The 25026-nt window shown below is 38.5% G+C and overlaps 1 protein-coding gene across 2 annotated transcripts in view; it reads right to left on the minus strand.

Moving 5' to 3' along the window:
- FRS2 (fibroblast growth factor receptor substrate 2) overlaps window positions 1–24546 on the minus strand; it is a gene marked incomplete at both ends in the record, with an annotated part of 45492 nt that extends 20946 nt beyond the window's left edge. The window contains 2 exons of one of the 2 annotated variants that reach the window (XM_080706048.1): window positions 21469–21511; window positions 24490–24546. In XM_080706048.1, coding sequence (XP_080562174.1) covers window positions 21469–21511; window positions 24490–24546 — 100 coding nt within the window. The remainder of the gene's footprint in view (window positions 1–21468; window positions 21512–24489) is intronic. The other variant, XM_080706049.1, reaches the window with a different exon arrangement.
- Between the last annotated feature and the right edge of the window lie 480 nt (window positions 24547–25026).

A 25026-nucleotide genomic window follows, 5' to 3' on the forward strand; every position in this document is an offset into this window, starting at 1 on the left:
ATATTGGGGGGTACTAGGGGTGGAACCAATGGGTTTTTCTACCTCTGGGCTATACTCCCAGACCTATTTTATATTTTATTTGGAAGCAGGGTCTCACTAAGTTGCTGAGAGCCTCACTAAGTAGCTGAGCCTGACTTCAAACCTGTGAGATCCTCCTGTCTCAGACTCCCAAGCATGGGGATTACAAGTGTGCGCCACCATGCCCAGCCTTTTTATTCTTTATTTTGAAACAGGGTCTCATTGAGTTGCATAGAGCCTCACTAAGAAGCTGAGGTTGTCCACAAACTACAATCCTCCTGTTTCAGCCTCCCAAATGCTGGGATTACAAGTGTGTGCCACCACACTCGGCTTATCATTAATTCTGAAAATATGAATATTATTTTCTGTTATATAGTGCTTTCAATTCTCTGCAAACATTGTATACCAAAATCCCATGTTTGTGTTCTTTGACTCAGTGATGATTTCGATATGCTAGTTCTTACAGCTGTGTCAAATTAACCAATGAATAATTAATCCTCATAATACACTTCTAGTTTGTAAATTACTAATAGATAATAATCTCCTAGGAAGGACTTAATTATAGCATGATAAAAATCTAACTTAAGAAAAGCCACATATCATACAAAATTTTTAATGCAGCTGGTCATAGTTGGCACATGTCTATAATCCCTGTATTTGGGAGGCTGATACCTAAAGACTGCAGGTTCAAGGCCAGCCTTAGCAATTTACCAGTACTCTCAGCAACTTAATGAGACCTTGTCTCAAAACAAAAAGTTAAATATGGCTGGGGATGTGGCCAAAAGATAGAATGCCCCTGAGTTCAATCCCAGTAACAAATAAACAAACAAAACAAAAACATTTCTTATTTCTTTGCAGAACTGGGGGTTAAACCCAGGGGCATTCTACCTCCGAGCTATACCCCCAACCCCATTTTTTATATTTTATTTTGAAACAGTATCTCATTAAGTTGCAGAGAGCCTCACTAAGTAGCTGAGGCTGGCTGTGAACCTGTGATTCCCCTGTCTCAGCCTTCCAAGTACTAGGATTACAATCATGTGCTACCACACCCAGCAACAAAAACTTTTAATCTAATCACAATTTACTAAAAGATATTACAAAATTCAAGCTATTTTCCAAATAAATTCCATATTATTTATATAATCACTGAAAAATTAAAATCAATTCCATTTTTTAACAATACACCTGCAGGTGAGCCCCAAGAATTAATTTTACAAAATTTTCCTTAGTATTTATTATAATTAGATACAAAATGTCCCCTAAAGAGTTCATTTATTAATATTCAGGGTTGATATAATGAGTCATGAGAATTGTAAGCCCACCAGTGGATATATCCAATGGATTTATGGGTGGAGACCCAGACACCTTGGGGATTGCATAAAGCGATCCCCCATCTTCTTCCAGCCTCCATACAGTGAACATAGTCCCTGTGCTCTCCCTCCATCTCCCGCTGCCATGCAGCCCTAAGATCTGTGGTCCTTGACTATAGATCTGTTTTTCTGTTTCTTTTCTTTTCTTTGTGGTACCCAGGGGCCTTCTACGTCTGGGCTACACTCCCAGACCTATTCCATATTTTATTTGGAAACAGAGTCTCACTATGTTGCTGAGAACCTCACTAAGTAGCTGAGGTTGGTTTCGAACCTGTGCAATCCTTCTGTCCCAGCCTCCCAAGTACTGGGATTACAAGCGTGCGCCACCATGTCTGGCTCTGACTACAGATCTGTCTTTCCAAGCTCAGGTGGATCATTTATTTGTTGTCAAAGAGTATTTAATGACAAAGAAATGATCATGATAGGAAGTCAAAAGTGAAAAAGACAAAAATTGTTAAGACAAATCATTAAATGCAATCTGGTATCCTAGATTGGATTCTGAGACTGGAAAGGTACATTAGTGAGAAACCTGGAGAAAATAAAATACTGTATGTCTGTAGTTCATAGTACTGTACTAGCATTTATTTCTTAGTTTTAACAAATATACTGTGGTTAAGTGAAATGTTAACATTAGGGGAAGAAAGGTGAAGGATACAGAGAATATATGGTACTATCTTTGCAACTTTTCTGTGATTCTAAAACTTTTTTTAATTGTTCTTCAAATCTAATAGCATTTTACTCATTTTTCTCTCCACCAAGATCCCCTTCAAATATGCATACCAAGGGAAAAAAAGATTAACACACACTAAAATGTTAACATTTGATTCACTTGGTGGAAGAATAAAAAGCATTTTCCCCTTATGTATGTCTGTCTGTCTGTCTGTCTGTCTGTCTGTCTGCCTCTCTCTCTCTCTCTCTCTCTCTCTCTCTCTCTCTCTCTCTCTCTCTCTCTCTCTCTTTCGGGTCTGGGGATGGACCCCAGAGGCATCTGGCCTCTGAGGTACACCCCCTGCCCATTTTTTATTCTTTATTTTGAAACCGGGTCTCACTGAGTTGCAGAGAGCCTCACTAAGTAGCTGAGGCTGTCGGTGAACTGCGATCCTCCTGTCTCAGCCTCCCAAATGTTGGGATTACAAGCATGCCACCACTCCCTTATGTTTTCTATAAGTATGAATTACTTTTTATAATTAAATTATTAACTCAAGAACATAAAAATCAATGTCTTAAATGTTTCTTTAGAAAGCAAAGCTGTAAATGTCTAAGCAGAGCTCAAAGGCAGACTACAACACAGGTTAGGGCAGAGAGAAGAGCACAGTGGCCCGGGAGACGGCCAGGAGAAGGTAAGTAGGCAAACCCAATTAGTAAGTGCTGGAAACCTGCCAATGCACAGAACTGAACATCTACTCTCAGGCTAAAGGTGCCCGGGGCCAACAAAGTTATGCTCAGAATTCAGTCTTAGGGCAATGTCGTCAAAAGCCTCCTAATACAAAGTTACAGAGCCTGGGTTTTTTCCAAACAAAAAGAATGCAGTTTAAAACCCAGTGCACAACTGTCTACTGAGAACTTTTAAGACTCTCTTCAATACCACAATGTGTTCCCTAAGTTTTACTCCCCCAATTCTTTCCTAACACATTCCCAACTGCCTCAAAATGGCAATCAGGTGTCATTTAGCAACATGAATAAAATTATTAGGCTCTACAGACCATTAGGAGTACAGAATTAAATTCTATTTCAGATTGAGACAGGGGTCTATCACAAAAACATTTTTATGATACTTTCAGGACAAATATGTCCTGGAAAATTCATTAAAACACATGAGGAGGGATCATAATCAAGAACAAGTATTTCCTGGTCAAAATGAAAAAAATTAGATTTTTATCCCTTAAAGAAAGTACTAGAGGTAATAGAAATTGTACTTTGATAAAAATCTCTTCCAAGTTACAAAGAGCGGGGGAGGGACTAATAAGTGTTAGGATGTTTGTTCTTGCTAAGTAGCTCTACATAGCCAGTTCTGGGTGTTGCCCCGTGTGTGTGTGTGTGTGTGTGTGTGTGTGTGTGTGTGTGTGTGTGCGCGCGCGCATGCATGTTACTAGAAACTGAACCCAGGTACAGCTTACCTCTGAGCCATACCTCCAACCTTGTTTTATTTTTTATTTTGAAACAAGGTCTCACTACGTTCATGAGGGTCCCACTAAATTGCTGAGATTTGACCTGGAACCGGCTCTCCTTTTGTCCTGTCCTCCCACCCAGCTTGTGTTGCTTTTTAAAAACACTTTCTCACTGAGCAGATTGGCACAAGCTTGTAATCCCAGTACTTGTGAGGCTAAGACAGAAAGATCACAGGTTTGCAATTGGCCTCAGCTACTTAGTAAGGCCCTCTGCAATTTAGTGAGGCCCTATTTAAAACAAAAAGGAATGTCCCTTAGCCAGGCATGGCAGCACATACTTGTAATCCCAGCATTTGGGAGGCTGAAACAGGAGAATCAGGGTTAGAGGACAACCTCAGCTACAAAGTGAGGCGCTTTGCAACTCAGTGAGACACTGTTTCAAAATAAAGAATAAAAAATAGGACTGGGGGTGTAGCTCAGAGATAGACTGCCCCTGGGTTCCATCCCCAGTACTGCCCCCCCCCCAAAAAGTGATCCTCAGATATAATGGCCACTATACTGCTATTGTAGTTATTATCTTGAATACTAATAGAGATACATACTGCTTTTCATTAAAGCTGAGACACAACTGATTTTAAGATCTATATTTTACATACCACTAAGAGAAAAAAAACGTTGCCAGTATATGCTATAATGTGCCACTGGTTAGAAGACACTCACAAATTTTAGTGAATAAAGTTGGGAAATGTCTTTTCTTAGAATCAAATATGATATATAGTCAACAAAACAACTATCAACACACTAAAAATAACACTAAAAAAAAGTTGTTCATGCTCTTTTCTTTGCTGCATCCCAGATACTGGAAGACAGTTAAAAATCAAGTAATAGGATCTCAGAGAATTCAAGATCAATTTTGTTATTAGTTCTTGGAAAACGTTGATCTAAAGAAAAATCCAGGCCGGGCGTGGTGGCTCAAGCTTGAAATCTCAGCATTGGGGAGGCTGAAACCAGAGGACTGCAGTTCACAGACAGCCTCAGCTACTTAGTGAGGCCATTGGCAACTCAGTGAGAGTTTCAAAAATAAAAAACAGGGCTGGGGATTTAGCTCAGAATTACAATGTCCCTGGGCTCCATCCCTAGTACTGAAAATAATAATAATAATAATAATAATAATAATAATAATAATAATACCACAATGCAAACTCTGGAAATTTCTCTTTTTTTCTCATTGTATTTTTTTTTTGGTGCACTGTATTTATACATCATAATGGGATAAAAAAAAAACTTGTATAGATATACATGCACACATTGCCCAGTTAGCCCCTACCCCATACCATTCCCTCCCCCTTCCTCCTTCCCATGCTTGGCTTAGTGGTTGATATCTAATATTATAGCAATTTATCCAAAATTAACAATGACAATCTCACATAACAGATTCATTTGTTTGATATCAAACTTTTGATCACTTAGAGATAACATTTCAATATTTCTTTTTGCTTTCCTTCTTACCAGAAGATATTTTTTTTCAAGGTAAAACTATCATACATTTTTTTCCAGAAAAAATCTATCCTAACATGAAAAGTGAACTCTAAATACCCAAAACAATCTCAAAAAAGAACAAAGCTAGAAGATGTACATTTTCTGATTTCAAACCTTATAAAGCTACATTAATTGAAACAGTGTAGTACTGCCATAAAGGCAGATATATAAACCAGTGGAGTAAAATAAAAAGCCTAGAAATAAATTCTTCCATATATGGTCATTTTTTGACAAGGTTTCCAAGAACATTTGGTGAAGGAAATAATGATCCTTTCACTAAATATTGTTGAGAAATAATAATTACATGAAAAAGAATAAAGTTGGACCCTTACCTAACACCATATACAAATATTAACTCAAAATAGATAAGACCTAGATGTAAATCTTAAGACTATAAACTTTTAGAAGAAAACCTGGGTCATAACACTTCAGAACATTTAAATTAGCAGTGTAGCCGGGCATGATGGGGCACGCTTATAATCCTCACGCTTGGGAGGCAGAGACAGGAGGATCGCGCTGGTTCGAGGCCAGCCGTGCTGGCTTAAGAGACCCTGTTTCCAAAATTAAGAAAAAAAAAAAAGTATAAAATAGGTCTGGGAGTGTAGCCCGGAGGGAGAAGGGCTTCCAGAAACCCTAGTACCACCAAAAAAAAAAAAAAAAAAAAAAAAGGCAGTGATTTCTTGGGTATGATTTCAAAGGTTCAGGCAACAACAGAATAAACAAACTTCCTAAAAAATAAAAAAAATATTGTACATCCAGAGACAATGTAAACAGAGTTAAAAGTTACTGATAGAATGGGATAAAATATTTCCAAATGCTATATCTGAAGGTATATTAATATTCCAAATAGAAATCCTAAAAATTAGCAACAATAAAAGCAAACAATACAATTTAGAAAAAGGTAAAAGACTATTTAGATACACTATTTATTTTAGTGTATCTCCAAAGATTTTAACCAATAAACACATGAATATATTCTTCTTTGCTTAGTTGTCTGCTGGATGGAAAATCTTGTTTCTCTGATTCTCATGTGTATTACCTATTTCTTCTTTGTAGTTAATCTCTTTGAGTACTTTCTCTAGCGCTGGTTTTGAAGACATAAATTCCTTCAGTTTCTGTTTGTCATGGAAGCTTCTTATTTCCCCATCAAACTTGATAGATAGTTGTGCTGGGTAGAAAACTTTTGGCTAGAAGTTGTTTTCTCTCAGAGTCTGGAATATGTTACTCCAAGCCCTTCTGGCTCTCATGACTTGGTTTGGGAAGTCTAGAGTGATTCTAATTGGTTTGCCTCTGAATGTCACTTGGCCTTTTGTTTTTGTTGCCTTTAAGATTCTCTGCTTGGCTTCCACATTGGTCATTTTGACAATTATGTGGCGTGGGGAACCTCTTCTCTGATCCTGTCTAAAGGGAGTTCTATAAGTTTCCTGGACCTGTGTATCAATCTCTTGCTCTATGTTTGGAAAATTTTCTATTATTTCTTTGAAGATATTATTGATCCCTTTGGTTTCATCTTCTTTTCTCTCCTCTATTCTGATTATTCTTAGGTTAGCTCTCTTAAAATGGGCCCATATTTCTTGAATGTCAGATTCCTGTTGTCTGATTTTTTCCCCTAGGTTATAAATTATGCGTTCGTTTCTATTCTCCATGTGGACTAATTGATTGTTTATACTTTGAATTGAGGTCTTTACCTCAATGACTGCATCCTTTGTCTTTTAGACTCTCTCTAAATTCTTTTCAAAGGTCCTGTATTATTTCTACAATTATATTCCTGATTTGATCTTCTGGAGATCTCTGAATTTCTTTGTTATCAGGTTCTGATAATATGGGGTTGTGAGCATTCATTGCTCTATTGTTGTTCCTCTTTCCCATGATTTCAGAAGTTTGTGCCTTCCCTGGATCACTACGACTTCACTTAGGGTGCTCTGTATCTTGAGTCTGTGGTAATCTCTGCCCCTGCTACTCCTTCACTGGGTTGGACTGCAAAATCTCAGACCCAGGGAGATTATCAAAGTCCCTGGGCGTGCAGTACAGGGATTTCTCCTTTAGGGGCCACAATTTCACTCATGGTTATTGTGCGTGGTGATCAGGAGCTGTGAGGGCGTGGTGAACTTGCTGTCACTACTGGCATATGGTGCCACTGCCACACCCTCGGCCGTGAGTCTGGAGCTGCTGGCAATATGGAGCCGCTGCCACACCCTCGGCCGTGAGGCTGAAGTTGCTGGCAAATGGCGCCGCTGCCACGCCCTCAGCTGTGAGGCGATGTATTTCTTTTCTGGGTTTGAGCTCCATTCTGAGTCCCTGGAAGGCGTGATGAGCTTGACCACTGGGAGTTTTTGACATTCTTTGTGCTGAAAGAACTGCTGAATCACACCCGAATGATCCGCAGCTGCTCACTTCAGGTCCTTGCTTACCTTTCCTCTCTGGATCCTGGTGCTTTGAGGGAAGATGGTGCCAGCACAGCCCCACTGCTGCATTGCGGGCTTGATTTCTGGTCTCTGGTTGTTCTTCTAGTCTTTTTTTCTCTGTCCCTTGTGTTTACATTTTTTATTTCTCTGCTGATAGCATTTTCTGGCTATGAAAAGTGCTGATTTTGTGGCAATAGAGATCAAGTTTTAGCACGGCTCGTAAACGCTGCTTTTCTCGGTCGCCATCTTCCCGGAAGTCCCCTCTCCCTTCCTCCCCCCACCCCTCTCTCTCTGTCTTTCTTTCCTTCTTTCATGGTACTAGTCCTATTTTATTTTGAAACAGGGTATCCCTAAGTGGCTAAGGATGGCCATGAACCTACAATTCTTCCATCTCAGCCTCCCATGTATTGAGATTATAAGCATGCACCATTCATACCCAGCTTCCTTTTTTTTACCTTTTGTGGTAGCGGGGATTGAACCCAAGGGCATTCAACCTCCAAGCTATACTCCCAGCCCTATTTTAATTCTTTATTTTGAAACAAGGTCTCACTAAATTGCCAAGGGCCTCACTAAATAGCTGAGGTTGGCCTCGATCCTGGGATCCTCCTGTCTCAGCCTCCAAAGTACTGAGATTACAGTGTGTGCCACCATGCCAGGTAAGCTTCCATTTTTCAAATGAAGAAATAAAGGATTAATAAAAATCACACTGGAAGCCAGCCATATTTAGAATGCTTGGTTTTCCTGTCTGCCACTTTACCAAAGACAATATGCATCTTTCCCCTCCAGGTTTCATGGTGTGTTTTCCTTCAGCTTTATCTTGGTCTTGATATTAATCATCTATAGTGAAGGTAATTCTGAAAGGCAACACTCAAGTATATGTAAGGCCACTACCAGCACCTCTCAATATAGATATATAATTTATATATTATCATAAAATATAATTTGACAACTGTGGGAATATTTTTCTTTTCTTTTTTTTTTTTTAAAAAAAAAGACAAATACAAGCCGGGCGTGGTGGCACACACTTGTCATCCCAGCATTCGGGAGGCTGAGACCAGAGGATTGCGGTTCGCAGACAGACTCAGCTACTTACTGAGGCCCTCCACAACTTAGTGAGACCCAGTTTCAAATTAAAGAAAAAAAATAGGGGGGAGAAGTTGTAGCTTGGATATCAAATGTCCTTGGGTTCCATCCCCAGACCTGCAAAAAATAAAAAACAAAAAATAAAAAAGACAAATACACGCTGGGCATGGTGGTGGTGCACACTTATAATCCAGTACTTGGGAGGCTGAGGCAGGATTGTGGGTTTGCAGACAGCCCCAGTTACTTACTGAAGTCCTCCACAACTTAGTGAGATCCTATTTAAAAAAAAAAAAAAGAATAAAAGGGCTGGGGATGGTGGTTAGGAGGTAGACTGCCCCTGGGTTCAATCTCTAGTTGCACCAAAATAAACAAACAAAAAACAAATACTAGAAAACAAATTTCCTTAGAAAACAGCTAGAATTTCTAAGATGTTTTATTCCATTTTTCAAAAAATTTTTTTAGCCAGGCATGGTGCACACATTGTAATCCAGTAATTGAGAGGCTCAGACAGAAAGATCTAGGTTCATGGCCAGCCTCAGATATATACTGAGGTCCTCTGCAACTTAGTGAGACCTTGTTTCAAAATTAGGAAAAAATTGGGCTGGGAGTATAGTTTTGAGGTAGAATGCCCCTGGGTTCAATCCCCAGCAACACACACACACACACACACACACACACACACACACACACACACACACACTTTTTCACCAGTACTGGCTGAAAAGCTATTTTAAAATCTTTAAACTTAAATCAAGAGCTAGCTAGCTTTGTTATAATTATGTGCATAAAACAATCATCTCAAAGCCCTAAAATTTTAAGTTTTCCACATGTAAATTATAATTTTGAATGCTCTGAAACTGTTAATCTTTTTAAACATAAGATGGAAAATTACTCAGACAAGATTTTAATATAATCGACAAATGGCATATATCTACTATGTAAATATACCTTAAATACTGTATGGGAATCTAAAATAAAAGGATTTGTTTTTCAATATTCTAAATCTTTCCAATAGAAGACACTATCAATCTCTTATTAATGCCAGCAGGGTAGCATGAAACAGTAACCAAAGAAAAAGATTGCAGAAACCAAAGTCAATTCATTTGCAGAAACTATTTAGCAATATGAAAGAGTAGAACAGAGACAGAGTTGTGTTCATGTTGCTGTGTTCAAATTGCTGTCTAATGGAATAATGGACTAGACATGCTCCTGAAATGGACTTCTTTAGACCAAAGGATAGACCATCTAGGAAGCCTGACGTGGTGCCACGCACTTGTAATCCACCTGCAATCCCAGTACCTGGGAGGCTGAGACAGAGGATCTCAGGTTCCGACCAGCCTCAGCTACTTAGTGAGGCACTGTTTCAATATAAAAAATAAAATAAGGCTGGGGTAGAATGCCTCTAGGTCCAATTCCTAGTACCACAAAAATGAAGAGATAAAAGAAAAGTACGTAAGAATAAAACAAATTCCCACCCAAAAAAGAACTCACTCCCCTCCCCCCATTGAACCCAGGAGCATTCCACCTTTGGGCAACACCCCCAGCACTCAGAGTCTTTCTGAGGCTAGTCTCAAACTGAGATCCTCCAGTCTCCGCCTCCCAGGTGGTAGGGTTACAGGTCTGTGCCACCACACCCAGCTAAACTTTGTTCCTTTTAAATGCTGAATTCCAAGTGCTGCTTGTGTAGATTATACTATTGGGTCAGGAAGCTGAGTGAGAAGCTGAGCTTTCTTTGAATTGACATAAATTTCAAAAGCTAACCTAAATAGAACTACTTTTGCATTAAAGGAAACAAAAGGAACATATAACAAAACAACTTTTAAGTATCTACCACGCCTGGCTAGAAATATACACTGAGTTCTATAAAGTTTTAAAATTGTATTGAATTCTAATTAGAACACATAAGAGGCATTTTAAGCATGTTAGCCCAAAGTAAAACATGTAACATGATATAAAAACATTTACGTCTCCATCAAATTTTACATATTTTAGCCATAATAATTCTGTTTAATATGATTAAAACCTATCCAACTTAGTTTTCAAAACATTTTACTGCTAAAAAATTTTCCTTTTCATCTTTTTTAAAGTCAGGCACATAAATGTGTGTATGTTTAAGCCAAAGTTTAAGTTATTTGCAATGCCAGATATTTTCCATTTGGCCCTCCAAAGCCACTCAACATTCTCCCTCCTGCTCTGCCTTGCAGACCTGCAGAGAACACCTGCAGACCAGGGCAGCTGTGGCTCCTTCCTTTCCGAGGTTGCTCTAATGATGGTGCTGTTGGGCAGCCCTCTTCCATCCTATACCTCCTGCTGGTTCAGGTAACCACTCTCTGCCCTAGTGCTTTTTAGCCCTGAAGTGTTAACAGCTTCCTGCGGTTGCTACCTAGCCTTGTCATCACTGGCTGGTTTCTCTTAACCTGCACACACTCTGTATTCTCTATTATAGAGTTCCTGCCAGAACACTAACTGATAAATATGTTACTGATATTTTCAATACAGTAATTATATACTATACCATAGCCAAGAAAATACCTTATGAAAAAGAGCCACCATCATTAGCCTTTACATTTCCTAGTCAAACCAACTAAATTCCTATAAAAGAATGGAAAATAAAACTTACCAACCTAAAATAATTTGAAAGGAAGAATTACTTGTCAGTTTAATTAAGATTAATATAAAAAAATCATGCATTTATTCTAGATACATCTTCTATCCCATATCCAATCCATCAATCCTTTCAGATCTAGTTTCATCTCCACCACTACTTCTCTTATTCAAGCTACAAATATTTCTTTCTTGAGTTTTTGCAATAGCTTTCTAATTGGGCCTTTTAACTGGTCTCTGCCCCTGCTTGTGATGATCTAGTCTTTTCTCAATAAAGAACAATTAATTCTATTAAAAATTAAAATTTAAGCTGGGCATGGTGACGCACACTTGTAATCCCAGCGCTTGGGAGGCTAAGACAGAAGTATCCCACAGGTTCAAAGCCAGCCTCAGCTTAGTGAGGCTCTCAGCAACTTAGTGAGACCCTGTTTCCAAATAAACTATAAAACAGGGCCGGGCTGTAGCCTGGAGGTAGAATGCCCCTAGGTTCCATCCCCAGTACCAGACCAAAAAAAAAAAAAAAAAAGAAGAAGAAGAAGAAGAAGAAAAGAAAAAAAAATTAAAATTTAGAGCTGGGGGGGGTGGGCATGCTTATAATCCCAGCATTTGGGAGGCTGAGACGGGAGGATCGTGGTTTGAGGACAGCCTCAGCTACTTAGTGAGGCTCTTTGCAACTTGGTGAGAGCCTGTTTCAAAATAAAGAATAACAATATGGCTGGGGATGTAGCTTGGAGGTAGAATGCCCCTAGGTTTCATCTCTAGTACCACATATACAAAAAAAATAAAATTTAGAATATAATACTACTGAAATGTCGGTTTAACCATGAACTTTTAATTTCTCAAAGATTTTTTTTCTTTATACTAATTCACTAAAAAATAAAACAGCAGATGGCCATGGTAGCTCATGTCTCTAAATCCCAGTATTTGGGAGGCTGAGATAGAAGAATTACAAGTTCAAGTCCAGCCTGGACCATTTAGCAAGATGCTATCCCAAAATTAAAAAAAAAAAAAAAAAAAAAAAAAAAAGGGTGGGGGTCTGGGATTTTAGCTCAATGGTAGAGCACTCCTGGGTTCAACCCTTAGTACCACAAGAAATTAAAATCAAAATAAAAAGTTCAGCATCTTTTTCTTTAATCTATAAAGAAATAAAGGCAAAGCTATCACAAAGTAATGTATTTTAAAATTAAATGTAGACTCCTAAATAATTACTGGAGCAAATAAGAACTATTTTAGAAACGAACACAACCAATAATTTTATATATCAAAACTTGTGGGGCAGCCGGGTGTGGTGGCGCACGCTGGAGGCTGAGACTGGAGGATCGCGGTTTGTGGACAGCCTCAGCTACTTAGTGAGTGCTTACCTTGGTGCTCTTGATGAAAATAACTGACCATCAATGTGTGGGCTTGTTGGAGGACCATCTAGACATCCATCCATCCTTATGCCAGTACCACACTTGATGATGATCCCCGCCCCGTACCTGGGATGGAACCCAGGGGCGTTCTACCTCCAAGCTATACCCCCAGTCCTATTTTTTATTCTTTATTTTGAAACGGCCTCACTATACCTGGCTCACTTGATGATTTGATGCTTGATAATTATAGCTTTGTAGTAAGTTTTCTTCTATTTCTTTTAAAATTATTTTTAATAGCTTATTTTAAAATTATTTCCAATATCTGTTTTAAGCCAGGAGTGGTAGCGCACACTTCTAATCCCAGCATTTGGGAGGCTGAGACAGTAGGATCTAGGTTCGAGGACAGCCTCAGTTACTTAGTGAGGCCCTTTGCAACTCAGTGAGACCCGGTTTCAAAAGAAAGAATAAAAAATAGGGCTGGGGGTTGAGCTCAGAGGTAGAATGCCCCTGAGTTCTATTCCCAGTACGAGGAGGGGGGAGGGTTTTTTAAACATTTTATTTTATTTATTTATTTATTTATTTTGGTGGTACTGGGGTTCCTGGAAGCCCTTCTACCTCTGAGCTACACTCCCACACCTATTTTTTTTACAGATTTATTTGGAAACAGGGTCTCCTAAGCCAGCGCGCGCGGCTGGCTTCGAACTTGCGCGATCCTCCTGTCTCTGCCTCCCAAGCGCGGGGATTACAAGCGTGCGCCACCACGCCCGGCTAAACATTTTATTAATGTAAAATTATCCAGAATAATCACTTCTCAGCTTTTTGGTTAAGATCAAGTAGAGTAAAATTATCCAGAGTATCATTTTATCAGTTGAACCTCTGGCACATCTGTAATTTCTACCCTTTTGCTGGTTTTTCTGCAGGTTTATTGTTTCATTTCTGCCATCTAGAACCAAGTTCTTATGCATGCTAGGCAAATGCTCTTGCCACTAAGCCACTCCCTTGGCCTGGTTTATTTTAATTACTCTTTCAAAGAATGAACTTTTGGCTCTATCATCATCTCTGTTGCACTTGTTTTCTGTTCTTTAATTTTTGCTATTATTTATTTCTACTTTCTCAAACACTTGAGATTTGTTTCCTATTTATTTAAAAACTTTCAAATTTGGATTTAAATTGCCTCTAAGTACCATCCTAGCTGCTGCCCCACAAGTTTCTTTTTTTTCCCCCCTTGGGTCTGGGGATGGAACCCAGGGGCATTCAACCTCCGAGCTACACCCCCTGCCGTATTTTTTATTCTTTATTTTGAAACAGGGTCTCACTGAATTGCAAAGGGCCTCAAATCTCGATACTTCTGTCAAAACCTCCCAAATGCTGGGATTACAAGTGTGTGCCACCATGCCCAACAGGGTTATAGGATATTGAACCTAGGGGCATTTAGTCTCTGAACTATATGTCAGCCCTTTTTATTCTGAAACAGAGTCTTCCTAAGTTGCTGAGGCTGGCCTCAAACCTGCAATCATCCTGGCTCAGCCTCTCAAGTACTGGAATTAAAGGTGTATGCCACCATGCTCAGCTAAAGATAAAATTATTTAAATTCTTTTAGTTTCTTTCCATATTTTGTAATTATAAAATCAACCAATTAAATAGTAATCATGTCAAAGAAAGATTACCTGATTGATAAAAAAAATAACATGATGCTAATATTGGGCTACCACTATTTCAACTACTTCATATCTTAAATACTACATGTGTGCCTGCATTTAATCAGATCAACACATCATTATAGAAATTTGAAAACAAAAATTTTTTTAAAAAGGAGGGTAAGTTTCTATATCAATACCTGTATCTACATCTTACAAGTACTACTAATGATACACACAGAGAATCCAAACAGTGTCTCAGGTAAGTAGGATTAGTTTGACCCTTCCCACTACTCCTGAATTATTATTTCTCACCAAATGGGCTACTTACTTGTCAAATATAATGCCAGATCTATCTTTGTTTGCTTCAGGGGGAAAAAACACTGTATTAAGGTAAGATCTCCCTAGCTGAGTTGGGTGCATGTGACTATAGCCCTAGGTCCTGGAAAGGCTGAGCAGAATATTGCTTGAGCCTAGAGTTCAAGGCCAGCTGGAAAATATAGTGAAACTCTGCTTTTTAAAAATAAATAAGTAGAGCCGGGCATGGTGGTGCATGCTTGTAATCCCAGCATTCAGGAGGCGGAGACCAGAGGATTGCAGTTCACGGACAGCCTCCACTCCTTAGTGAGGCCCTCTGCAACTCAGTAAGACACGGTTTCAAAATAGAGAATAAAAAATAGGGCAGGGGGTGTAGCTCGGAGGTCGAATGCCCCTGGGTTCCATCCCCAGACCCACAAAAACTAAATAAATAAATAAAATAAAATAAAAAAGTAAATAAAAAGTAGAAAGATAAAATTTCCTGTGGAAAAAGTAGTAATTTAAAAAAAGAACAAGCTGGGCATGGTGGCACATGCTTGTAATCCCAGCATTCGAGAGGCTGAGACTGGAGGATCACGGTTTGTGGACAGCCTCAGCTAATTGGTTGAGACCCTCTGCAACTTAGTGAAACCCTGTTTCAAAATAAAGAAAAAAATAGGGGGCAGGAGTTGTAGCCTGAGGTCGAATGCCCCTGAGTTCCATGCCAAGACCTACAAAAAAAAAAAAAAAAAGAAGAAGAAGCAAGTAGATAAGAGTTTTTAGGACTTTCCATGTAATTCTTAAGTGAAGGTGCCAAAGAAATATATATACAAAAAACTTATAATTGATTTATTAAAACATTTATCTCAAGATAAATACCTTTTATAAATAATAAATAAAGCTGGGCATGGTGGTACTTATCTATAATCCCAGTATGTGGGAGGCTGAGACTGGAGAATTGCAGGTTCACAGGCAGCCTCAGCAACTTATGAGGCCCTCCACAACTTAATGAGACCCTGTTTCAAAATAAAGAATAAAAAATAGGACTGGGGTTTAGCTTAGAGGTAGAATGCCCCTGGGTTCCATCCCTAGTATGGAAAGAAAGAAAAAAGGAAGAGAGGGAGGGAGGAAGGAGGAAGGAAAATAGGGCTAGAGGTATAGCTTGGAGGTAGAATGCCCTTGGGTTCGATTCCCAGTACTGCAAAAATAAAAAAATAAAAATGTGTCCATCAAACCAAATAAGCACATTATCACTTTATCCAGCATCAAAGTACTCCTCTCTCTTCACTCAAACACTGACATTTTGGAAGAAGGCAGACATTTTCCTTCTACTTTGTAAGCCTTCAGCTCACATGAAAACAAAGATTTGGAACACACACACGCTCGGCACTCAGACTTGTAGGTTCTACATGCTGCCCACACAGTACTTGGTGAGTCTGTGATCAAGAGGAATGATGCACAATCACACCACATTCTCCCCCTCATCTCACACATCAAGAACTTGCCCTCTCAGCTGCATTCTTCTCCAAACAGCCACAGTCACCTTAGCAACCCTCTGCTCCTAATGTGGACAGCTGGTCCATTTAAAGTCAGTCCTTCTTGGCAGGAAAACTGCTTGTTCTTCAAATTGGGGGGGGGGGGTTTCCCTTTCAATACACAGTACAGGGTTGATTTAACTTGATCAGCACTTTTGTTCTGTGGTAGCAATTTATGTGGAGTTCCAACGTATTCTGAGTTTGGGTTTTGGTATTTTTTGTTGTTGTTGCTTTGTTTTGTTTTAATCTAAAAACAAGTGGCTGAAAAAATAAAATCAAACCAGCTCTTATGAATTCTAAGTGTGGAACACAAATCATGTTATTTTTAGACAGAAACAAAAAGGTTCTATCTAAAATAATTGGGATTTTTTAGAAAACTATACAACTCCCCATTTTTGTGAGTAAAGTTGAGCTTTAAAGTGAAAAGTAACACCTGAGGCCTTTAATATGCATTAAGAAATCAAGAGTCCGAAGTCCTGTTTCTTTTTAATTTCATCCTATTTTTGAATATCAAATATTTTGAATATCAAATACTGGGTTGTATCTCAATAGTAGAGCACTTGCACTAGGCACTGGATTCCATCCCCAACATCATGCAAAAAAAAAAAAAAAAAAGCCAACTCTATTAGGTTCAAAGTCCTGTACTATAGGATATTTAAATGATCTGTCAGGAGGTGGGTGTGGTGGCACACACTTGTATTCCCAGTGCTTGGGAGGCTGAGAAAGGAGGATCACACAAATTCGAAGCCAGCCTCAGCTACTGAGTGAAGCTCTCAGCAACTCAGTGAGACCCTGTTTCCAAATAAAGTATAAAATAGATTTGGGAGTATAGCCCAGAGGAAGAAAAGCCCCTGGGTTCCACCCCCCAGTACCACAAAAAAAATAAATAAAAATTAAAAAAAATTATCTGTCAGTTGATCTACATTCCTTTATTCCGCCACTTACATGTGAAATTTTCTCACAATCTTTTCATAGGCTCAAATGAAACCAAACAGTTATCATATCTGAAGGTTTTCCAGCTGGGTGTGGTGGCACACGCTTGTAATCCCAGAGCTTGGGAGGCTGAGACAGGAGGATCGCACAGGTTCAAAGCCAGCCTCAGCTACTTAGTGAGGCTCTCAGCAACTTAGTGAGACCCTGTTTCCACATAAAGTATAAAATAGTTCTGGGAGTATAGCCTGGAGGTAGAAAGCCCCTAGGTTTCACCCCCAGTACCACCAAAAAAAAAAAAAAAAAAAAAGAAGATAGGATTAATATACACTGAAATATATGAAATCAATTTGTTCACTTCATTCCCATGAAGAATGAAATCTCTAATCTATGAAAACTAGATACCTATCTTTTAAGGAAAGTAAAAACTACAAATATCTAAATTTTATAGTATTCACTCTAAATTGGAAATATTTATAAAATACTTTTCTCTCAACAAAGGTGAATCAAATCTACATTAAGATAATAAATACCACTATAGTGAATCTTAAGGTTAAGTGACTACCACCTACATTATTCATTGTTTATATTTCTGTCTGTAGATGTGTGTTTTTTAATTTCTCAGGCCATGAAGTTCTTTCTTGTTAGAAACAGTTCTCTCTTGACTAACCTAGTAATTATACTATACTTCTATATGTAGCAAAGTATTAACTGGTAGAGTGGCAGGTTCATGGCCAGCCTCATCAACTTAGTGAGGCTGTTTCAAGATAAAATAATAGTATAGTTCAGAGGTAGAATGTCCCTGGGTTCTATCTCCAATACTCCCCAACACACACACACACACACACACACACACACACACACACACACACACACACACAAAATCAGGTGTTGAAACATAATGGCCACTGTGATGGTATTAAAAGAGATTAGGGCTGAGCATGGTAGCACATGCCTATAATCCTAGCTACTTTATGAACTCAGAAGTGGACATTAGTGGAGTAAGGGCAGTAGTGACAAGAAGACTTTGCAGGGTCAATGTCCCCAAGCTCACCACAAATCTTTCAAATCTGTTTGGGTGTGCTCCCCAGAGGCCAGACTTCATTGCTGAGCCCAGGGTGGAGCTGACCTGCGGGTCATGGTCTCTAGTGTGACCTTCCTATGTGATAGAACTACTTCCCAGGGTGGGCAATTAGATCAATGACTTGGTGATGAGGCCGGAGAGTTCTATTCTAGTTTTTGCTATCCTTCTTATGCTCTTTTTGGCCATAATTCTGCTCCTCACCACAAAGATGAATTCTCCTGTTGAGGCGGGAGTATTGCAAATTCTAGTCAGCATGGATGGGAAACATATCAAGTGCCCCTATCAAATTTAATTTAACAAAAAGAAAAAAGATTAGGTCATGAGGGCTCCTCCATTGTGAAAGGGAGTAAAGCTCTTACCAAGGAGACTTTATGTAGCCCTTTCACTTTCCACCACAAGACACAGTGGTCCTCCTCTATGGACAATGAAACCTTTTCAGACAACCATACCCACCAACACCATGATCTTGAATATCCCAGCCTCCAGAACCGTTAGCAATCAATTTCTGATTTTGGTGAATTATCCAGCCTTATGGTATTTTGTTATAGCAACACAGATAGACTAAGATACTTAATAAATTTCTGATCTTTGTGAATTACCCAGTATGTAGTATTTTCATATAGCAACACAGACTAAGATACTTCCATTTTTCCACTCTACAATGAGTCAATTCCATATTTCTACCTACTGCCTCCTCAGAAGTAAGTGCCCCTAAGATCCTCCTCTCACACTAAGAAACTGATCCTAACTTTTAACTTTAGCTTTTCCCACCAATGACAGCCCCTCTCAGATTTGATCATTGCAGTCATTACCATCTCACAAGAGTCCCACCTGTGTCCTTTTCACTACCATGGGGCCTACCATCACCGTGAACTTGGAACTTCTAAACTCTGCCAAATTCTAGTTAGGCGATCAAAGAGAAGTTGCTTTTCCTGATATTGCACAAATACAAACAAAAGTATGTTTCTGCACCCCACATTTAGAATACTGCATCTGCATTGGTAATTCCTCAATTGTTGTTGTCATCCTCCACCCCCACCCCCAGTACTGGAGATGGAACCCAGGGACATTCTACTTCCATGAAAAACCCCAAGCCTATTTTTTATCCTTATTTTGAAACAGGGTTTCACAGAGCTGCAAAGGGCCTCAATAAGTAGTTGAGACTGTCCACAAACCCAGATCCTCCTGCCTCAGCCTCCCAAATGCTGGGATCATAAGCGTGCACCACCACATCCTCGGTTCTTATGCTATGTTAGACTCAGCAATGTAGCTTCACAGAACATGTTCTGCTTCAAGGAAGTAGCAAAATAAATAAAAAAGAATGTTCAAATAAAATTAATTAGTGACAGATAATGGGAAGATTTTATATCACTGGTATTACAACTACTAAGCTTTTATAGGCTAATACTGAGACCTTGTTTCTAGAAGAAAAATACATGTTTTTGTTAGGCTCCACCATAGGCAGCTTTCTTAATAGATGTTTTTACTTCTTCCTCTAACCATCCACAGCATCTAACTCACATTCTTTAATGTTAATTCTAATATAAAGAAAGCATAAAATTAGTCTTTTCCTAAATGCTCTTTAGATGCCTTAAATACAACTAGAAATTTTATATTTAACAGCTTAATTTTCATAATCTATCTAAAAGATAATATACCAGTTCAACAAAATAAACTAGAGAAATACTCAGCAACATGGTTGGATATTGGGGAGAAGGGCAGAATCTAGTCTGAGAATTGATTAAGGCCTATTATATAATATCTCCTTTTTACACATGTCAAATTAGGCTAGGGATATAGTTCAGTGGTAGAATGTTTGCCTAGCACTCACAAGGCCCTAGATTCAATACCTAGTGCTGGGGGAAAAAAGAAAAAGAAATGTATATCTGTCAACCACATTATTCTAAGGTTTGTTGCGGTCAAGAAGAGTACTTAATGCTTTGTGGGCTCTTAAGCTATATTAGGCATAGTTTAGGGAAACATATTTTCTTACCTTTTGTTTAAATTAAATTACAGGCACATAAACCAGGCATGGTGACACATGCTCGTAATCCCAGCATTAGGGAGGCTGAGACAGGAGGATTATGGTTTGAGGACAGCCTCTGCTACTTAGTGAGGCCCTTTGCAACACAGTGAGACCCTATTTCAAAATAAATAAAGAATAAAAAATGGGGCTGGGGGTATAGCTCCGAGATAGAATGCCCCTGAGTTTAAGTCCCAGCACCCATATGTGTGCGCGTGCGCGTGCACACTATTCACTTGACACTATTCACACACTATTCACTTGACCATTTCATTCTTCTCAAATCTAAAAATACAACTATATAAATTAATGATATCATGATGTGCATTCACAAACATATCAAAGTCAACCATTAAGCCAAACATGAGATGGAGGGAAGTGGAGGGAATGGGGAGGGAACTGGGTAAGGGCTAATTGAGTGATGTGTGCATGTATGCCTCCACCATCTTGTACACCATTAAGATGTATGACTACAATGCACCAATAAAAATTTTAAAAATAAATTAATGATAACTTAAAAGCTACTAGAAACGTGACCATTTAGGAATTTAAAAAAAACACTTATTAGATGCTTACCTTTTTTTTTGGTGGTACTGGGGGTGGAACCCTTCTACCTCCAGGCTATACTCCCAGACCTATTTTATATTTTCATATGGAAACAGGGTCTCTTAAGCCAGCGAGGCTGGCTTCGAGCCTGCACAATCCTCCTGTCTCTGCCTCCCAAGCTCAGGGATTAAAGCGTGCGCTACGCCACCTGGCTTACCTAATCTTTTATAATCAACCTAGTGAGAAAAATCCTTTTATTGTTTATTTTTTGGTACTAGGTATTGAACCGGGACATTCTACTTCTATCCTAAAATAGGTCCCAGCACTATTTTATATTTTACTTGCAAACAGGATCTCACTAAGTTGCTGAGGGCCTCGCTGAGTTAGTGAAGATGACTCCAAATCTGCAATCCTCCTCTTGGTTTCTCAAGTACTGAGATTACAAGTGTGTGTCACCATACCCAGCAGAATTCTACTTTCTAAAGTAAACATATGAGCTATACAATTTCCATAGGTAAGAATGTACTTAAGCACTCTTCTTTAGTTTAAAGCCACTAAGAGAGAACTTTTATGAGACCTGGACACCCCAAAGTCATCTGTCATCTAGGTAATGTCCACTGAGTAATCGATGAGTGGGCCCCAATGGAAGAAAATAACATTTTTCCTAAAAGGGATAAAACCACTCTTACAGTGTTAGGAGTATGCAATATTTGAGTTTCAGTGGCGACTACTTTTATCATATTCTTTTAATCAAAACTTCAAACAAGAAGATCTGTCTCTTGCTAGCAAATTCTGAGGAATTAAGCAGCTAATAATAATTAGGAAAATCCTGTAAGCATCAAGAAAAGATATAAAATAATTTTAGAAATAAGATTTTAAAATCAAGAGCTATTAAGCCTACTATATTTGGTCAAGTATTGTGTTAATAATTTCTTACCTTGTGGAGTTCTCTTCTGAGAAGAACAGATACAATTTTGTTCCTAAAAAAATTTCAGATAAAAAGGTGAGGTTAATTTCAAAAGCCTCTTAAAAATAAAATTACAAAACATTAACATAGTACATTTGTATATTAAGACATTTGAAAATGTCTGCCAAAACTAAAGAGGCTGTAGATCTCTAATAATAAAAAAATATGTATTTACTTTGTAGCATGAGGACTGAACCAACTGAACTAAATCCCCAGCCCTTTTTACTTTTAATTTTGAGATAGTCTCACTAAATTGCCCAGGATAGCTCTGAATTTGTGATCCTCCTGCTTTAGCCTCCTTCATTGCTGAGATAAGCATGTACCACAGCATTTAGCCAATAAGAGCACTTTTAAATAAAAATACTTACTGTAAATACCATTATTTTTATTATTACAAAATGGTTATTTTATAAACAACATCAAATGATTTGCTAGGTACATGCTCTTTTTATTTTTTCTTTTGAAAAAAGGTCTCGCTAGGTTGCTAAGACTTTACTTTGCTGCTGACCATGTCCTCAAACCTGCAATCCTTCTGTCTCAGCCTCCTAAATACTGAGATTACAGGGATTATAGGCATGTGCCACCACACCTGGCTTACACCTTCATATTCTAAAACATCTATAACTCAAGTGATTTTTTTTTTACTCTGTTTAAGACTTGATATTCTAAAGTTTGCTTAAAAAAAAAAAAGGTAGAGCTGAGCGTGGTAGCATACGTTTGTAATCCCAGCATTTGAGAGGCTAAAAGAAGAGGACTGCAGGTTCATGGCCACAGGTTCAAGGCCACAGGTTCATGGCCAGCCTCGGCAACTTAGTAAGGACCTCTGCAACTTAGTGAGACCCTGTTTCAAAATAAAGAATAAAAATAGGGCTGGGGCTGTAGCTCAGAGATTGAATGTCCATGGGTTCAATCCCCAGTACTGGTGTCTGTGGGGTAGAGCTAAGATTCACATATTATTATTATTATTATTATTATTATTATTATTATTATTTATTTTTTATTTGTGTGTGTGTGTGTGTGTGTGTGTGTGTGTGTGTGTGTGTTACTGGGGGTGGAACCCAGGGGCTTTTCTATCTCTGGGCTATACTCCCAGACCTGTTTTATACTTTATTTGGAAACAGGGTCTCACTAAGTTGCTGAGAGCCTCACTCAGTAGCTGAGGCTGGCTTTGAACCTGTGTGATCCTCCTGTCTCAACCTCCCAAGTGCTGGGATTACAAAGCGTGCGCCACCACGCCTGGCTCATATCATTAAATTCTTTATATGATTTTTCTTTTACTTTTTTTTGGGGGGGAGGGGTATTAGTGATTGAACCTAGGAATGTTCTACTTCTGAGCTACACCACCAGCCTGATTTTATTTTTCATTTTGAAATAGGATCTCACTAAACTGCGAAGGGCCTAAGTTGCTGAGGATGGCCACAAACCTGCAATCCTCCTGTCTCAGCCCTCCAAACACTGGGATTACAGGCATGCACCACCACATCTAAAATTTCAACATATTCACAAAGTTTTGTAGCAATTACCACCACTTAATTTCAGAATATTTTCTTCACTCCAATAGAAAACTATACTGAAGGATGAATTTCTAATTCCTGCAAGAAACATCTGAAACAAACCTAATCTCTCCATTTACAATCATTTTTTTTTTGAAGATTTAAAGAAGTTTATTAGAAAGATAGAAATACAGAAAATAGAAATACAGCCCCATGCCAAAATGGCATGGGGGGGGTGACTCCAAATGAATACACCACAATCATTTTAATATATTACCAAGATGTTTATGTCACAATGTGGCTTTCCAATGTTCACAATTTACAGTTTCAATTTGTACATATGTAACTCACTAACATATAGGACAATTTTTACTATTACAAACTATCCGTATAAAGAAAAATAAAACATCCTATGTAAAAGTTTGAACATAGATTAATGCAACATGGTTTTTGATATTTTAGCCATTTTCTAAATACCAGCATGTATATTTGCCTACTTAATATATGACAGCTACAACAGAAACAAACCTAATCTTAAGAAATATGCAAGAAACTCGGCATGAAACCCTGTTTCAAAAAATATATAAAATAGGTCAGGGTGTAGCCCGGAGGTAGAGGTCCCTAGGTTCCATCCCCAGGATCACAAAAAAAGAAAAAAGAAATATGCAAGAATCATACTCTTTATAACACTATGATCATAATTATGTTTTAAAAATAGGTAGACATTGGGTGTGGTGATGCATATATTTATAATCTCAGTACTAGAAGACTGAGAGACAGGAGGATCACAGTTTAAAGGCCAGCCTCAGCAACTTAGCAAGACTCGATTTAAAAATAAAAAAATAAGAAGCCGGGTGTGGTGGTACTTGCTTGTAATCCTAGTATTCAGGAGCCGAGGCAGGAAAGATAGCAGTTTGTCAACAGCCTCAGCTACTACTTAGTGAGGTCCTTTGGAACTCAGTAAGACCCTGTTTCAAAATAAAGGATACAAAATAGGGCTGAGGGTTCCATCCCCAATACCCCAAAAAATAAACAAATATATATATTTGTTTATTATAAAATTTAAAAAAAAGAACTGGGGGTGTAGCTCAAAAAGAATGCCCCAATTTAGCAGAAGGCCTTGCTAAATTACTGAGGCTGGCCATAAAACGGTGATCCTCCTGCCTCAGCTTCCTAAATACTTGGATTTTAGGCTTGTGCCACCACACAATCCCAGTACCTAGGAGGTTGAGACAGGATTGCGGTTCACGGCCAGCCTCAGCTACTTAGTGAGGCCCTCTGCAACTTAGTGAGACCCTGTTTCAAATTAAAGAATAAAAAAGAGCTGGGGGTGTAGCTCAGAAGTAGAATGCCCCCAGGTTCAATCCTCAGTGCTGTGCACACACAAAAAGTAAAAACAGAACTACAAGATGATGCCTTTCTAATGTCTACCATATTTTTATTAAATGTTTTTCAAAATACATAATTACAAAATAAAAAATTTTTTGGTTATACTTACTAATATGGTTGAAAATCCACAGCTGCATCTTACTTTATGACAAATGGACTGTTTCATCACCTTTGCCTCTAGACATCTACTTCTTAATGGCCATTTCTGAAATAAAGGTACAGTTATTAAGAATGGAATTCTTGTATAATAAAATCTTTAAGGACAATTACTAAAATTGCGATAAGCAGAGAAAGTTGTCAAAATCCTTCTTGAGCAACCTCCTAATAAAAAACCTATTAACAGGGCTGAAAGTGCTATAGGAGGAATATAAAATTGGCTATGTTCCACAGGACCAAAAGGCCTCAGATCTCAATGGCTTTCGCCCAGGTGAACTTGGGAATTTAAAAGACTGGAACAAGCAAAATAAGAAAGACATAAATAGAGAGCCCTAAAATTGTACATTTTAAGCACAATTAAGTAAATGGTTTATTCACTGATTGCTTATTGTCCATTTACCCATTACATCTACAATAAAAATTCAAGAAGGGGATTTTGTCAGTTTAAGTGGTTGATATTATTTAAGCATCTAAAACAATGTCTGTCATG

Source organism: Muscardinus avellanarius (assembly GCF_963383645.1).
Source record: "Muscardinus avellanarius genome assembly, chromosome: 11".
In the NCBI taxonomy this organism is placed as follows: domain Eukaryota; kingdom Metazoa; phylum Chordata; class Mammalia; order Rodentia; family Gliridae; genus Muscardinus; species Muscardinus avellanarius.